This window comes from Lutjanus erythropterus, chromosome 18, assembly GCF_056507025.1.
Source record: "Lutjanus erythropterus isolate fLutEry1 chromosome 18, fLutEry1.hap2, whole genome shotgun sequence".
Classification (NCBI taxonomy): Eukaryota; Metazoa; Chordata; class Actinopteri; order Lutjaniformes; family Lutjanidae; genus Lutjanus; species Lutjanus erythropterus.
In genome coordinates, this window is record NC_139334.1 from 8,702,916 (window position 1) to 8,720,000 (window position 17,085).

At 40.6% G+C, this 17,085-nt stretch overlaps 1 protein-coding gene across 1 annotated transcript in view; it reads left to right on the plus strand.

The window, feature by feature from the left end:
• The window catches only part of LOC146310592 (pleckstrin homology domain-containing family G member 3-like), a 42,154-nt gene extending 25,083 nt beyond the window's left edge, over positions 1-17,071 (plus strand). Inside the window, exons 4-19 of the mRNA XM_084742312.1 lie at positions 939-1,039; positions 3,706-3,775; positions 3,873-3,919; positions 4,015-4,165; positions 4,888-5,019; positions 5,547-5,729; positions 5,934-6,026; positions 6,927-7,013; positions 7,098-7,128; positions 7,362-7,460; positions 7,585-7,617; positions 9,006-9,016; positions 9,353-9,718; positions 11,299-11,397; positions 13,296-14,745; positions 14,861-17,071. Of these exons, the coding sequence (XP_084598438.1) occupies positions 939-1,039; positions 3,706-3,775; positions 3,873-3,919; positions 4,015-4,165; positions 4,888-5,019; positions 5,547-5,729; positions 5,934-6,026; positions 6,927-7,013; positions 7,098-7,128; positions 7,362-7,460; positions 7,585-7,617; positions 9,006-9,016; positions 9,353-9,718; positions 11,299-11,397; positions 13,296-14,745; positions 14,861-15,495 (3,588 nt within the window). The 3' untranslated portion in view covers positions 15,496-17,071. The remainder of the gene's footprint in view (positions 1-938; positions 1,040-3,705; positions 3,776-3,872; positions 3,920-4,014; positions 4,166-4,887; positions 5,020-5,546; positions 5,730-5,933; positions 6,027-6,926; positions 7,014-7,097; positions 7,129-7,361; positions 7,461-7,584; positions 7,618-9,005; positions 9,017-9,352; positions 9,719-11,298; positions 11,398-13,295; positions 14,746-14,860) is intronic.
• Positions 17,072-17,085: the final 14 nt, after the last annotated feature.

Below are 17,085 nucleotides of genomic sequence, written 5' to 3' on the forward strand. Positions count from 1 at the left end.
GAATTCTCCATCCATGACCGACTGCAGTTCATTCAGCAGAGCGATGTGATGACTCTACTCTTAATCTGGCCTGCCCGACAGGCCTGCAAAGTGTGTGTATATTTGCACCACATCGTCTGGGAGGCAGGGTGTGTGTACAAGCTGTTTACTGGTATGCTCTTTATATAGTTGCTGCGTGTGTGCATGTTTGTCCCTCGTCAACTTACTCCTCCACTTGTTTGGAGTTGTTTGTATGCCACATGAGTGTGGAAGGCGGGTAATCATCCAGATGTTGGCATATTTGGCCAGTGATATTTTTATCTACTTCTGACTACTCCTGAGGTCCAAGGGGAGTCGGGTCCTTGGATTGGAACAGGCTGTTCTGATGTTTATGGTCTAGTTAGAACAGAACCTCTTCCAGACAGTCACATTGGCTGCTAGTCAATGGAACAAATCCTTAAAAGGATCCTTTAAAGACCATGTGAATTTAGTGTGAATTACTGTAACAGAAAAGCTTTGAAATCATAATACACAACTCTATTTTTGTACAGTAGAGGACATGTTATGCACTGTAGCCCTGCAGCTGTAGGGATCAAAGCCAATGTTATATGAAAACCGAACACATCATGGAGTATCTTAAAGGGACACAAATTGTGTTTCTATATGCACGCTCCCTCTACTGTTAAGAATGTGGACGTGCTTGTATGACGCTTGGAAATATTGACATTAGGGCTGAGGCTAGTGATTATTTTAATTATCAATTAATCAGTGGATCATTTTCTAAATTAACCAATTAGTTGTTTGGTCAATGAAATTTCCTAAAGTCAAAAATGACGTCCTCAAATGACTCAAATGATATTCAATTTACGGTCACAAAGAAATTAATCAGCTCTTAGGGACACAACCTTTTATATATAACTCCATCTTTCATGTGTAACTCCATGTCTGCTGTTTTCTAGGACTACTTGGCTCACATTATCGACATGAGCAACCTTCCCATCCGACCAGAGCAAGTTTGCGCCCTGTTTGGAAACATAGAGGACATCTATGAGTTCAACAGGTAAGTTACACCCACAAATACAAACACACTGACAAGACAGATATAGATATTATAGATAGATATTTAAATAAAAAATTGGATGTGGATTATAGTTGCAGTGATAGCATTATTTTAAAGATATATTACTGACAATGGCCACAACAGTCAAAACTGCAGGATAATTACTGAAAAGACAGCAATTACTGAATTTGTGTACACGTGCTTAAACTGAGGAATGTTTCCATATACTTATGTAATATGATAGATAATGGAAGAATGAATGTTAAGAATGCATGAAGCTTGTCTACTTTTGTTTCACTTACTGCTGATATTTCTGACATGAAACAGATGCAATGAGAGGCGCAATACATCCTACATTAAACTTTTGCAAATATCTGAAAGCCGGGGGGGAAATGGTGGTGGTGCAGCTAGCTTTACATTTAATCATCTTATGTCAGCAAGTGCTCATTGCTGACCATGCTGCTTGCCAAAACACACATTAACATTCCTCTCTCCTCTCACAGCAAGGAGCCTCCCTGCTTATGCCAAGGCTATCATACAGCTCTGAAGCATAAATGGGAATGATTTGATTCTTATTACTGTCTAATGAAACTCTGACCAGCTGTACAAGGGAGGTTTTGACAGATTTTCATCACAGGGGTCGTGTATTGCCCTTTTCTGAGAAATTAAGCCTTTCTTCTTGTAAAATTACACTGGGAGGTTGTGTTTTCTTTAAGTCAGCAATGAAGATAGTAGGGGTGCAAAAATTGGTACAGCAGCAGATTGCAATTTTTTTTGTGTGTCAGTGGACACCAGTTATTTATGGTTGATTATAAACATTATTAATATTGCAAATGTGAATTAAGCCTTTTAGTAGTAGAATAATAAAATCAATTGCCTTTTCAGTCCTTGTAGTGGTGTAGAGTTTTTTTCTGGTGAGGTCGGCAGAGGTCATTGTCAGTGACACTGAAAGGTTGCTGTCACTGCAACAAAAATGATTGAAGTGAGCCGAACAGACTGAAAACTTAATAGATGTTAATAAACTTTTCCTTCATGACAAAAGGTACATCCTGGTACTTTGCTCTTCCATCATGCCACTGTCCCTTTTTGGGTAAACAAAATCACTCTAATTTGATTGATGATCAATACAAATGTATGGTTTAAAGGTCTTTGCCAGTTCAAACATAAAATAAGAAAATCATATTGCTTTTTAGTTGTTAGAAGCCTAAACCCTGTGGCCATTCAGGTGAGCAGTTATGCCATGACTTTGACCATCAATGATCAGCGTCATTAAAAAAAAAATAAAGTTCTCTCAGTCTGCTTCAGTCAAAGTGGATGAACCTGACATATACAACTACCTTACTGACACTTTGTTTTGCTGTTTTGAACCTGTTGAACCAAACCAAAGGTGTTTCGTTGTAGGGACCGACTCCTTTCTGATACACTTTGACCTACAGGCACAATTGGCGCACATGTCATCTACTCAGTAACATCATTTACTAACCTGCGATTTAGTAGTTGACACAGACACACAGATAATGACTGACTGACCACTTTTACAGTGCTTGTTTTCACCCAGAGGGGGGTGTGGTCATTCTCAAGACAAGGATGTGACATATGGTCACTGTCATCCATCATAGGGCCTGTGGTGGTTCCCACCCCTAAAAGACAGTAACACAGTTTTTATTATAGTATAATCAGTATTGTTTAGGTGGAGACATGGTCACGTCTTCTTGCGAACAGGTGCTTTGTGTTTATATATTGCAACAGAGTTGAAACCTCTTATTTTGCAAGAGAAAAGAGATTTTTTAAAGATCTTTTTGGGGATTTTTTAAAAATAAACACTGGGTGTACAGTATGTACAGTATGTCTTAGAAACACTTACTTCGCCGTATCAAGAGTTCTCAGTAATCTTGGTCATTAACTGACATTTGATATGAACATTAATTGATTATTTGATAAACAGCGCGACTTTTTATTTCTTTGTAACACTGAACACTATCCTGACCTTAAATATTGTTGACAAAGCAATCATGCGGTATGAATAAATATTGACTCAGTGTTTAATAAAAATCTTTACCCATTTTCTCATCGTACCATAAACATGTTGACACATTAACTTGAAGTCGGTTTTAGTAAAGCCGCATCGCCTTTTGATCCAAGTTATGAAATGCTGTGCGATGAATTGTGTTTGATATTTTCATTAACAGAGCAGCTTTCATGACGAGTTCTTGTGGTGACCGGTGATGTTTTTTGTGCTTTTGTATTTTTCCATGGTAACCCTGCCTTCATGTCTCCTCCTGCAGTCGTGCACGCTGTATTCAGGTGATGTCAAACCATGTAAAGCATTAAAATACCTCTCAGGTTTTAGTTTCCCAAGCTCTGAATAAAGCTTGTTTTTGATGGGACTGTGGGCATGGAGAATACTGAGTCGAATGCATGTTCTTTCACACTCTGTGAGCAGCAAGGGTCGTGTTTAGCAGTGTCTGCTGCCCTCTAGTGGTTATAATTCTCAACAAGAGTCACATCTCAGTCAAGGCAGAAAAGTATTAAAATTGATTTATTGAACTTCACTCTTCATCATTAGTCCTTGCCTCTGTTTGCTGTTATTTTCTTAGACAAATAAATTATCTTAGTAAGTCCATTAAAACTCAGCTTTCTCTCTGTTGTTCTGTTCTGCTTTTCAGTGAACTGCTGCAGGGCTTAGACATGTGTGAGAACGACCCTGTGGCCATCGCTAGGTGCTTTGTAGATAAGGTGAGAGTGACCGTCCTCCTCGTGCTGATTTACAGTGATAAGCAGTTCTTCAAGAAAACAAACACTGCTGATATATTTGTCTGACTTGTTTCCCCAGAGTGAATACTTTGAAATATACACCCAGTATTGCACCAACTATCCCAAGTAAGTAGCTAAAAAAAAATATTCATTTTAATTAGAGTTCTGCTTTGTGCATATCAAATTTGACATGATTGGTGTAATCCTCTGCTGTCCTGCAGCTCAGTGGCAGCACTGACCGACTGCATGAGGAGTAAAACTTTGGCCAAGTTCTTCAGGGATCGGCAGGCTGCTCTGAAGCGCTCCCTCCCTCTGGGCTCCTATCTGCTAAAGCCGGTCCAGAGGATCCTGAAATATCACCTTCTGCTTCAGGTACACAATGTCCTCAGTGGTCTTTTTTTTTCTTCAACAGAGCAACACAATGCTGGTCTCTGTAGTTGTATCATTCTGCTATTTATCAACTATTAATGCATGGTTCTTAGCTCTTTTGGATTATGAGAGTGGTTTTCTCTTCTTTGGTTTTTTTGGGGCCTAGAGGCTAAAAGTTGCCCAGTAATTTACAAGATAAAAGCAACGACAACAGAAAAAAAAACACAAATAGACTATTTTTGACACACATCTCTTTTGTTGGGGGAAGGATTTAAAGGAACATCTAGTGGCGAGCTTGCAGACTGCAAACACCTTGTCCCACTCTTCCCTTCCAAGTGTGTAGGAGAAACTGTGGGGCCATGAAACTCAGGAATATCTTAATATCTTAATATAGTCAAGTAAAATATCAAAATCACAGAATTTGGGAATATTTTGATAAAAGAAAAAAGGTGACCAAAACTGCATTGTACTGATAATATCTGTCAAAATAATTATAATATGACCTTTTTTAGCCATATTGTGCATCCCCAGCTTTTTCTAAGGTAATGAAAATACAATGATTCTTATTTCAGTTGATTTTACGCTAATGAAAGTACATAATGTGTATTATATTTAATTTCTACCACATTCTACCAATAAATCCCTGTAAATCTCACACACTGGACCTTTTACTAGTTTGCTGTTGGGGCGACCTTGTCTGAAATTGTCCTCGTTTTATTTTAAAGGAAATTGCAAAGCACTTTGACCCAGATGAGGAGGGGTATGAGGTCGTTCAGGAGGCCATAGACACCATGACCGGAGTGGCCTGGTACATCAATGATATGAAGAGGAAACATGAACATGCTGTCAGAGTGCAGGTGAGATGGAATTACCACACAGGCACACCAACATCCTTTTCATAAGGTCTAATGATGTGTTACATACAGTACATACTTAGTCAAGGTGCATTTTTTTCCCCTCTCTCAGACACCCTCTGTTGTCCAGTGCTACTGTAACCCTTTCTGCTCTACACATTCCACATTTCTTTTCTCAACACGGCAACCCTCTCTGATTTCATCTCTTGTGTAAATATGTATTTTAAAGCACCAAATTTCCAAGTATCTCCAAGCAGATGTTGTCTGAGGCAAATCCATGAACCCTAAAAATTGGTATCGACTCAGACGCTTCTCAAATCTAGCTGAGTGTTAAAGTGAAGGCTTCGGCTTTTTAATGATTTCCTTGGTTTGAGTCATTGACCGACCACCTTCCCGTCCTTTGTACACATGTTCTGTAAGGGTTGAAAAATAAAAGATGACACTTGGCTGCCATTTATCCTTTTTTTATGCTGAAAGAACATGACTGATTGTGTGTGTGGGGATATGTGTGCTTTCATGTGCATCTGCAGGAGATACAGTCTCTTCTGATCAACTGGAAGGGTCCTGACCTGACCACCTATGGAGAGTTGGTGCTGGAGGGCACCTTTCATGTCCTGCGGGCGAAGAACACCCGTACGCTCTTCCTCTTCGAGAGAATGCTCCTCATTACCAAGAAAAGAGGCGAACACTATGTCTACAAGATCCACATCTCCGTATGCTTTTTGATATTTTTTTTATTGATTAGTGATTTAATAGTTTAAAATGTATGTGGGGGGTAATAGTTTTACAGCATACAATGAAAAGGAATAAATCATATTTTCTGTTAAATTACACAAGACATATTTTCAATTCAAGAGAGGTAACCCACTCAGTTGGATGAAGCCTCAGCTACATCACTGCTTATATTCTGGTTGCAGTGCTCCACCCTAATGCTACTGGACAGCGCCAAAGATCCCCTGCTCTTCAGCGTGATCCATTTTAAGCATCCCAAGCAGCCCCATACAGTGCAGGTATATGCATATTGTTACTGAATATCATAAAGCACCATGTTTTTCGAGGAATAGGTCGATTTATTTGTAGTGGGATTGTTTTTGGTACTTTGGTACTCCATAATCAGTGTATTACCTGTAGTAAACGGAGGTCAACACACCCCCATATTGGGGAGGCAGCAGGAGTACCGGTGTAGGATGCAAAGTGATGTACTGCTGTGGACAATGTCAGCAACAAAACACGTTTTAGCCAGTTAAACAAAGGTTCGCTTAAAAGATCAATATCAGTTTAAGTTTACGCTGTATTTATATTTAATATTTTTACCACCTTACCTTGATATCAGACTGCCTGTTCTGTTATATAAGCCAATTATCGCTCTCTCCAAAACAACCAGACTCGCATTTAACACAGAAGTTACCCAATAACACTAACTAACTAACAAATCATAGAGCAGCGACTCCTGTGTTTTGCAAGGTAAAATTACTGTTTTTGCCAATAGAGAGTGATATTTGGCTTTAGCATTAGTTTCTCATCAGAAAAGGCTGTCTGACTAGGCTTTTTTTAAGTGGCTGAATACATTTTGCTGCTGACCCTGTCCAGGGCCGCCATGTACTGTGGGTAATATGACTGTGGTGAAGTACCTCATACACCTCCACTTCCACTAATACGAACTATCCCTTTAATGTGGCTCATTCTTGTACTCATCATGTCTTATATAGATATAATTATTTAGATGATTAAAAATAAAAATAAGGAATTTGATGCTTTTACTTTCGAATCATTTTTCTCTGTTAGAAATCTTTTTTTTCTCTCAAACACTTGAGAGCCAGCATGTCACTGTTCTATATGCGTGAGTTTATCTGGTGTATCTTTATTAAAGTCAATGACTCTTTCTAAATGACAAGTGCTTGTTGTTTCAGGCCAAGTCCGTAGACGAGAAGCGTCTCTGGGCCCATCACATTAAGAGGCTCATTCTTGAGAACCACAACACCATCGTGCCACAGAAGGTAAACAACACTGTCACTTTACTCTTTTCTTCTCAGCTGCTGAAGAATTGCATTTAAACCCGCTGTCTTTTTTCTTCTTTAAAGGCAAAAGAAGCTATCCTGGACAATTCTAACTGTAAGTGTTACAAATAGAGTACCGTTTGTTGTTCTTGTACCCATTCAGCTGTTTCCACAGCAACCAAAGATGCTGCTCACAAAAGAGGACGGTTGTTAATTTTCAGTGGAAAAAATATCGAACGCTGTTTAATTTACCAGGAAGGCGTAGTTCATAACCCATCTATCTACGTGGAGAAAATTGTTTTTGTAATTGCGGTGCTGAGTGTAATGAGGGATCCTTCTGCTGCTCAGATCCAGGCAAGTACCACTATAGTCCTGAGAGGCTGAAGAAAACCGAGTCCTACCAAGCTGATGACTTCCATCTTGGGCGCAATGGGAGAAGGAGATCAGGTTAAAGACCCTTACTCTATCAACCTATTTGTTATGTATCTTTAATATTAAGAGAGTCATATTGCTGATGATTAATTGTCACACCATTAGTGAGTTAAATCTTTTTCATTTATCTGTCTTTTAGAGCCTGCAAAACAAATCATGAGGAGCACAAAAGGTTAGTATATTGTGGGGGTTTTGTTAATATCACTATATGTCCAATAAGGTTTTGGCAGCCAAAAGGGAAAATTGTTTAAAGGGATAATTTGAATGATTTGAATTTGGGTTGTATGAGGTATTTATCCATACAGCCTACAGTAGATCTACCTAAAAAATCATTATCATTTAAGTGTATGCTACATTGAGAATATTTTCACTGCTTTACTTTGCCAGTAGTTCGGATTCACCGAAGTCACACAATAACACAGACAAATTTATTGATCGAGGTAGCAGTACATCAGGAATTCCCGTATTGTGTGAGATAAAATTACTCACTATTTCCAATAGCGTCTGGTTGAGTGAGACAGTGATTGACTTGTATAACGGTTTGCCATCAGAAAAGGCTGTCTGACCGCAAGGTGAAGCTGTGAAAACGTTCTAAACATAGCGTACACTTCATAAACTTACACTGATTTTTTTCTTTAGATGGGCCTTTTATAAGTAGCTAAAATATGTTATTGCTGACCCTGTCCACAGCAGTAAATTATTTAGCCTCCTGCACAACTACTCCTTCTCTAAACTGAGGGCATGCCCACCGCCATCTACTGTAGGTAATAAACTGACAGTGGATAAGTACCTCAAACAACCCCACTTCAAATAATACAAACTATCCCTTTAATAGTTTAATCCACATTCTGGTTGCAGTAGCAAGCACCCCCCCACAAAGGTTATTTTCTGTCTGTCCGATAGGAGCTATCCACATCTCTGTGGCACTTCTGCTTTGTTCTCCCTCAAAGACACCTGGAAATCGGATCAAAAGACACTTACTCCCACTCCACCGGCCTCACCCATAATGTAGTTAATTATATGCCACATTGGGAAGGCTTTGTCACAAACAACCTCTTTTCAATAGTCAAATCCAGACAGGCCTTCAGATCTGTGCGTTTTCCTGCTCTCATCTAAATTCTAATTGGCCATTATGAAAGAGAAAACCTCTGTATTCTTGTCCTCGGCTCGCCTTTGCTCCCAGTCCAGATCAATTTTCTGAACCAATGTAATGAAGAAGCAATTTTCATGTCAGACTTCCCATCTCGGTGAGGGAGTGGGTCATCACATCCTGGCTAATTGCATCATGTCCAGTTTGAGCCTCTGAGAGGAAGATGTTTCTAATTGGTATTTATCTAATCACAAGGCCTCCCTTAAGTCTGGGCCAGACTAACTACTGCTTCTCTCAGTGTCTGCCTGTGGCGGCAGAGATCGTGTCCTCTGACCATAATTGTACAAGATGCATTTGGTATTCAGGTTATTTTGTCATAATATTTGACTTGAGCGTATCTTTTTCCAGAGTTATTGACTTTCTTATTTGTTTATCTCTCCTCCTTCTCTTTATGTTTGTTCTCCATGCAGCTGTTTTGAAGGTGAGCGCCTGAAATCTGAATTTAGTCTTTTATTAAACCTTGAAAAGCTTTTTCATTCTGTCATATCAGAGCAGTTTTCTAAGTCAGTGTGTGTGGTGGTGAGATATGGTTTACCCAGTTTTGACCAATTTTTTTCTATTCTAATTGCAAATAAAATAAGAAAGTACAAACCTAATCTTCCCAAACCACACTTTGACTTGCCCAAAAATCATATCTCACCCAAAACTAAAGCAGCTTTACGATGATTCCATCCCATTTTACAGCCTTGCAATCACATCATGGCTCTAGCACTGGCCTTGCAATAACAAACCACATGTCTATGACTTCACGCTACAGCATGCAGACAGTGAGGGTGCACTGCTGGGGGAGAGGTGCTCCCTTCAGCCAGCCGCTAGTGTCAGTACGCTGACCTCAAGCCTAGGCGAGCCCCAGGCTGAGAGGCTGTGTGTGGAGGATCTAATTCCCAGAAGGGACTCTGTGGAGCAGCTAAGTCCTACTGACAGTGACCCACAACTGGGCTCTTCACCCAGTGAGGGGGGGCTGGAGCTGGAGGAGGCAAAGGAGGAGGAGGAGGGGGAAAGTTACAAGGAAGATATACTGATGGGAGACGACCAGGTAGCCGACTTTGCCAGCTCAGTGCTGGCAGCCATCTCCTGCTGGCACTATAAAGCCAGGGCTTTGCTTTCTACTCACTTCACAACGGTGAGGGTTTCTGCCACCCACGGGTTTCCCATTTCCTGCTCCATACCAATACTCTCCGCCACTCTTTCTCCCACGCCGGCTCTCGTCCCTCTTCTTTTTTTTTTTTTTCATAAACAGAACTGACTAACACCTGCTACCATTTGCACTGTGCACATGAATGCCTTAGGTTAAACTCATGCTGTTGAAGTGCATGGACTGAAATTCTACCAAACCGCTAACAGCGTATGGGTGGAACTTAGAAGTCAGACTTTGTGCATGTATTTGCTTGCCTTCTTTTGTTTTTGGAGTTGAAAATCATCCCAATGTGCATGCATGTTTGTCCTCTGACTGTATGTTCTCCACCTGTGTAGCTGCTGTGTGCTGTGTTTTACAGTTGTGATGTGGGACGTGATTAATGCTGAAGCTTTTGCTGCTGAAATCATGCCTGTATTTGCATTAAAAGCAGTGACTTAATGTTCCCTTTTAAATGTTGTTTGACATCAAAGGTTAACGTAGCCATTTAATGAAATTATCATTATAATAACAAGAGCTTTGCTCTTTGATAATCATATTTCCTAATCACATTTCCCCTCTGAATTTTCATTACTAGAAAGTCTTTGGTTAATTGTTATTACCAGTATTGTTTCTTAATATGAATTAATACTTATCATTTGAATTGGAAGACTTTTATTCTGACCAGTTTTTGTAGATTTTTCAAGGCTGACATATTATTATATTATACTCACATTAAGACTGGGTTGCATCAACAAAGATTAATTGAATGTAAGATTAGTTCTAATCAGAGTTTAGTAAAACTAATTGAACACTAATCTTAGTTTCTTAATGTAAATAAATAGTTTAATTAGTATAGATATGCTTGTTTACCCAAAATAAAATTAAGAATTAAAAAATAAATCTGAGTGCTGTTAGGACCAGGTAAGAATACAACTGGGAGGAAAACTGTAAAAAAAAATTATCAAAACTTTACACATTGTTTGTCTGCCAGGTAAAAAAGTTAAAGTGTAACATTGTTTGCTAGCTAGCTAATGCATTAACAAAACATTAAATTGTTAATCAGCTAACGCTAGCTAAAATTTAGTGAGGCTATTAGGCCTCATGATGGCCTGGCAGAGAAGCTTGTATTCCTACACCTTTGAGAAAAACTAGTGGGCTGAATTAATATTTGACAATATAGCCAAGTAATCGAAGAATATAACAGACAACAGCACAGTAAGGAAAGGAAGGAAAGGAAGTCTGGCAGCAACTGGCAGACACAGGAGGGAAGGAAGAAGAGGTGTAAGTTTAAAGTTAATAAAGGATTGCATTTTAAATTCAAGTTTTGGTGTAACAGAATTAAATTTGATCTAGGTTTAGGTGACCGCATAACTGAGGTTTAAAGAGAAGTTTAAATTTAATCTTTCTTAATGTTAAAGTTGGTGCAACTTAATTTAAAGTTAATTTGTCCTTGTTGGTGCAACCCAGCCTAAGTATCTTAGAAACGTTTGTCCTCTGTGAGCGCTGTTCATGCTGCCTCACAGTGTGATCTGTAGGACAATTTAGAGTACAAACTCTCAGTTTATTGCTGTGTTTTGCTCTTTCAGGATGATCAGAACAGAGATCTAGCTGAACTGAAAATGACACAGGGAGACGAGGTAGAAAAACACGTGGATGTGGCTGTGAAAGAACCTCTCACCACGCAGGTATTCAATAAAGCCTTGAATACATTTTTACCCGCATCCATTAATTTCCACACATCTCCAAGGCCACATACGAAATTCATTCACTGTGTCAAACAGTGCCTCTATTCTCTATCTATTCTCATACCCTTAGTGTCGCTAAGTTTGTTGTTAAACCTATTTTCTGGCCATTGTGTAGATTGAATGACACACATTCTGTTTATTTTTTGTAATTATGTTGTCTATGTATAAATGCGAGTGAGCAAATTCAATAATACATTAGACTTTAAAGTGAGTTTCATATCTAATAGGTGCCCTTTGCCATGAGCACAGCATTTTTCTGAGGCCAATTTGAATCATGCCTGGAGCTATATTAGACACACACACACACACACACACACACACACACACACACACACACACACACACACACACACACACACACTGCTGTTCAATGGTCAGCACTCCCACTGAGAAAAGCAATATTGCATTTCAGAGCCAGGTGCAGCACTTACCTGATTCTCATGCTAACTTTGTGAAACAGCTCCTGTGAGAGTGCAGGTTGTTTTTCTCTCTAACCGTATCTCCACCACACAGCTCCAAGGTGCACTTTTTGCACTCCAAAAGAGCAGGCACCACCTGGAAACAGATTTAGATTAATGGCCAACTGGGGTGACATCAGCACTGTGAACACTGTTCAGGCTGCAGAGAAGGCAATGTTCAATGTTTTAACTCACTAAGGGTGGCGAAAATGTTCCAGTAGGGACTCATTTGCAACCAAGCTGCAAATGCACTAACAATGTCTCCTTAGTTTTTTTTTTTTTTCTTTTACCACACTCGCAAGAAAAAAGACTAAATTGTATCATGAATTGTGGATACTTTAGATTAAACTGCCTAGTTGACTTTGAAAAGGTCCAAGTTAATGGGAAATGGAGAGTGCTTGCCATCATAATGTCTGTTTTACTCATTACATCCCACTTTGCAAACACTGCTTAAAAAATATAAACATGTTTCAGTTCAGCATTTTTTTTGTTTTTTAGAATTTAAGATTTTATTTTCATTATCAGTTTTTCATTACACATCATCATTTGCAAATCAAGATAAAACAGTCAGCTGTTGCTGATTGTTACAAGGTGAGATGAAAGAAAACTAAAAGAAAAACAAAAGAAAAGAAAACATAAATGGTTTGGAAAAGTTGTCAGATGAGAGTGATATGTACCTAAAACTGGTCCCAGGCAGGAAGTTTGGATTTATGTCTACCATCTGTCTTACTGAGCATGTGGTCATATGAAGGTGTTTTTGTCATTAAAAGTGCCCATTCTTTTATATCTAGGGGCTTATGGGTTTTCTGATGTCTAAGGATTGTTGTGGCAGCTGTGATGATGAGATAAAAATTGCAGTACTTTGAGTGGCCACTTGAGGCTGGGCAGAAATAAACATGTTAACAGCCTGGTACACAAAAACAGTTTTGGTCTCTATAGATAATTTCCCCCTTCATGACAACTGTGTGGGCGGTGAGTTTTTATATAACTCACCCATTTAAAATATATTAAGGCTGACATTTATGCGTAATTAAGGCATGCCCGCCTTGAGTGGCAGGTGGGTTCAGTCTCAGATGACTAGCCGCCATATAGCCACTTTGAGCCACATTCAGCTCCACTCCCCCTCTTTGCCCATTTTTGGATTAGCCAGGAATTTTGGCTGAGTCAGGAACTGCCAAGATGGCGACAGCCAGAGCCACAACACTGTGAGCTTCAAAACAGCTCTTCAGAAACCTATTGGTGACATCACAGATGTTCTGTCCAGTAATTAATTATGGTCTGTGGTTGGTTGTCCTATAGAAAACAGAAGCTCAATGACATTGCACAGGTAGTTCAAAATAGTCCAGAATTGCATTTTCAACTTTGCCCTGGATGTTTCAGGTCAATGCGGAGGAGCTGCACCCTCTAGACTGTTCCCCTGAAGCAAAGAAGTGCGATCAGCAGGAGGTGCATCTCTGCCCACGCCCCAAGTCTCCCACCTCTCCTTTGCAACAAGAATCTGACACACCAGAACCACAGGATACCTCAAGAGAAACTGGAGAGGAAGAAGAAGGGGGAAGTGATTCCTCTGGTCTCCAAGTGGAGGAGACGAGTGTACTGACAAATGGGGAGGTCTCGGAAGAGGAAGAGGAAGGTTTTTTAGACAATAAAAGTATCCTACCTTCCTCTGTGTTGGACCAAGCAAGTGTGATAGCTGAGCGCTTCATCAGCAGCCTGTCCAGACGGAGTAGTCTGGTGTCAGAAGACTTGGGTTCCCTCGCCTGCCCCTCACCCTTAATAGACAATGACATCTTCAAAAGCCCCTCAGCTTGCATGGACTTAGAGACACAGAACCAAATGTTGGCCAGTTCTTTCCCAGAGCCACAGGTGACCTCAGAAAATCTGTCAACGCCTGCTCATGACCCAGCACTGAATGCCTTCATCGAAGGGGAACGCAGGTCCACGCTCTCTAAACAGGATCGCCTGCTTATCCACAAGATCAGAAGATACTATGAGCACGCTGAGCACCAGGATGCTAGCTTCAGCATCAAGCGCAGGGAAAGTCTGTCCTACATTCCAGCTGGTCTGGTCCGGCACCTGAGCCGACAGCTCAACAGTGGTCCTCAGGAGCAGCCCGTCCCAGTCCACAGGAAAACCCTTTCTCGGAATCGCCCAACATCCTGGGCTGTGTTTGACCTCCCTGGTTTAGAAAAGAGCCGAAACATGGACGCTCATCAGAAAACTGAACCCATTAGACCAGTGGAAGCCAAGGCTAGATCTCAGAGTGTTTCTGATGCCTCTACCACAGATGAGGAGTTCAGACCTTCAGCAGACATGCTTAAGGTTTGGAAGGATATGGAAATAGAGGAGGAGAACCAGGAAGTCCAGCAGACTCCAGAGGAAAAACTTGATGACTCAAGATTAGAAGCGACACCGGATATCAGCACAGACACTGTAGATGTTAACACCAGTAAGCAATCACCTCAGATTTCAGAAGAGTTTGAAATAAGCACTGCCTCAGATGGCTCCTCAGTCTCATCACCCACCACAGCCTGTCCAGCAGTGGAGGGGGGGTCATGTCAGGACTCTAAAACGTCTCAAGAGAAGAGCCATTTCAACCCTGGCCACCTGCCCAAAATCATTAACTTCCGAACAAGTATGGATGAGGACCAGATCCTGCAAGACATGGGAAAGATGAAGAACAAGGTGTTCCAGCTGGCCCGTCAGTACAGCCAGCGCATCAAAAACAACAGGCCAATGGTGTGGCAGAGGAACCGAGAAACAGCCAGCCAGCAGGGCTTTAAGAATATGCCTGCTGTCCAGGAGGAGAAGACACAATCGGGGAAAAAGGGTAAATAGGATGCAAATGATGCTTTCGTTTGCAATAGCCTACCTCTTCAGGTCATGTACAGAGAAAACTCAAAAGCATTTTTGTATGTTTGTCTGTTTTCTGTGTATGTATGCAGGTAAACCCAACCTGAGATTGCCCTTGAGCACTAGCGATAAGGTGCTCATCCATGAAGAGCGTCCTTCAAGCCCAGTCCAGACGCCTAGCTCTGGAGCCAGCTCCCAGAGCACACTGACCTGCCCACAAAGCCCACAGTCTGACACCATCCACTGGCCAGACGTACAGGAGCTGCGCACCAAATACACATCCCGCTCCTCAAAAGTAACCCGAAGCTGCACGGTCCCAAACGGAATGCTGGAGAGCTGTATGAACAGGTGTAACAGCTGCTCACATAAGTACAGCAGCTCCTCTGACCTCCACAAAGCTCTGACAGACTGTCTGAGGACACAGTCTGAAACAGTACACAAGGAACAGCCCCTGCTGTGCAGGTGGAACTCTTTGGACCACATGCTTGGGTCTCTTCCCCTCCATGAAGTACAGAACCTTCAGGAACCTGTGAGGACCTGCTACACAGCCAGTCAGGTGTCTCTGATAGCAAAAGAAACTGTCAAACTACAAGACGGAGACAGAATTCTCCAGGAGGGCTCAGACTGTGCCACAAGGTCTGCTGCCTCAAGTTCAGGGAAGATGACAGAAAGTAATCTAGTGAAAAGCTTACGAGAGAAGTTCCAGAGCTTAAGCACCAGCTCATGAACGTGTGAACTGACCCTTTCTAAGTCCTGCTCCTTTTTATTCTGTGCTCCGATAACAGCTGAGTAAACTTGATACCTGATGGAACCTCAGGCAGCTTTCTCTCTCCTTTCCTGTTTCCTGTACTTAGATATGTTATGTATTAGGTTTGTCTAGGCTGAAAAAAATTGAAGATAGGTAAAAGATGTTGCTGGGGGACCTGGAAAAGTGGCATGTATATAGTCACATCTTATGTTAGTCTATCCAAAAAAAAAAAAACTCTCTTGCTAACTTGCTAGCTAATGATTGATATAGATTATCTAGATACACTGCATTTTGCTAACATGAGCTAACAATTAATGTAGATTAGTTAGCTGGTTAGACAGCATCTTGCTACAGTGCAAAATGCTAGCTAACTAGCATGGTACCTGGGTGTACAGAGGAGAACTGGATACATCTTTGGAAGCAGGCCTCCGTTCATTCCTGCTCATGAGGCCAATTTCCACATATGATCTTCCACAGATACTTCTGCTTTGTTTGGTGCATAGAGCAAGAACACCAGAGACTTCCTTCAGCTGAGTGACTGACTTTGCTCTCTGCTAAGCTGAATGGGAATAAAATGGTTGAATCATTCAACTCTTCAAAGCCCGGCATTCTTCCTTGGATTGGAAAAGATAAGCTCACTAGTTAGCTAGTCTTTTGCAACATCTTTTAACCATATTAAAAATATGTCTTTCAACATAGATGAGCATAGCACATAGCCTATCTAAGTAGCCTTTTAGAGACGGAACAGGAGAAAGTTGACCGAGGTTACTGGAGAACAGAGGAAAAAGGTGAAGGACTCAGGAAGGGTCAAAAGATGTACATTTTTATTATCAGGGACTATCAAATGGAAATCCGATGCTTTTTTAACATCCCTTCCCCACAGCAACTTGTTGTCTGCACATCGTTTTCAGTATAGAGGACACTGATGAGGGCACCAGTGAAACATAAAAGGGATATTATTGGTCACTGGTGAGATCCACAAGGGGGAAGAATATTGCCTTCAAAAAGGTGTATTGCGATATTTGTACATTGGGTATTAATCTACACATGTATGTAAAATATGTATATAGTACCCTGTATTAATTGAAGATTAGGTTCCACTTTATTATTATATGCATCTGGTTCCCTCTCACTGTTGGTGATTCTTGCTATAATCACTATATCATTTATCCATGTAAACTATCAGCTGGAGTTTCAGGGGAAAGCATAAAGAAGCTAAAGTCTCACTGATGTGAGAGAAGTTTAAGTATACACCAAAGAGGGTTTCCTTTTAACGTTTGACAACTTTTGATGCATGTGGTCACAGCATCATTGCTTCCACGTCTACTGTAGCTGCTTTTAAAAAACTGTTTTCACATACTGTATCACTGGAGCTTTATTTTTCTCAATAAGTTGTATATTTTCTTTAATATTATTTATGAAGCTGTATATTTTGGAAAGATTTGCCTCATTGTACTGTAAATACTGACCTGTAGCAACCATTTTTACTTTTCCATTCCAGAAAATATATTGTTTCATACTTGAAGTTTACCATATTTTCAATAAAAATAAATGTTAAAGTGTCCAAAT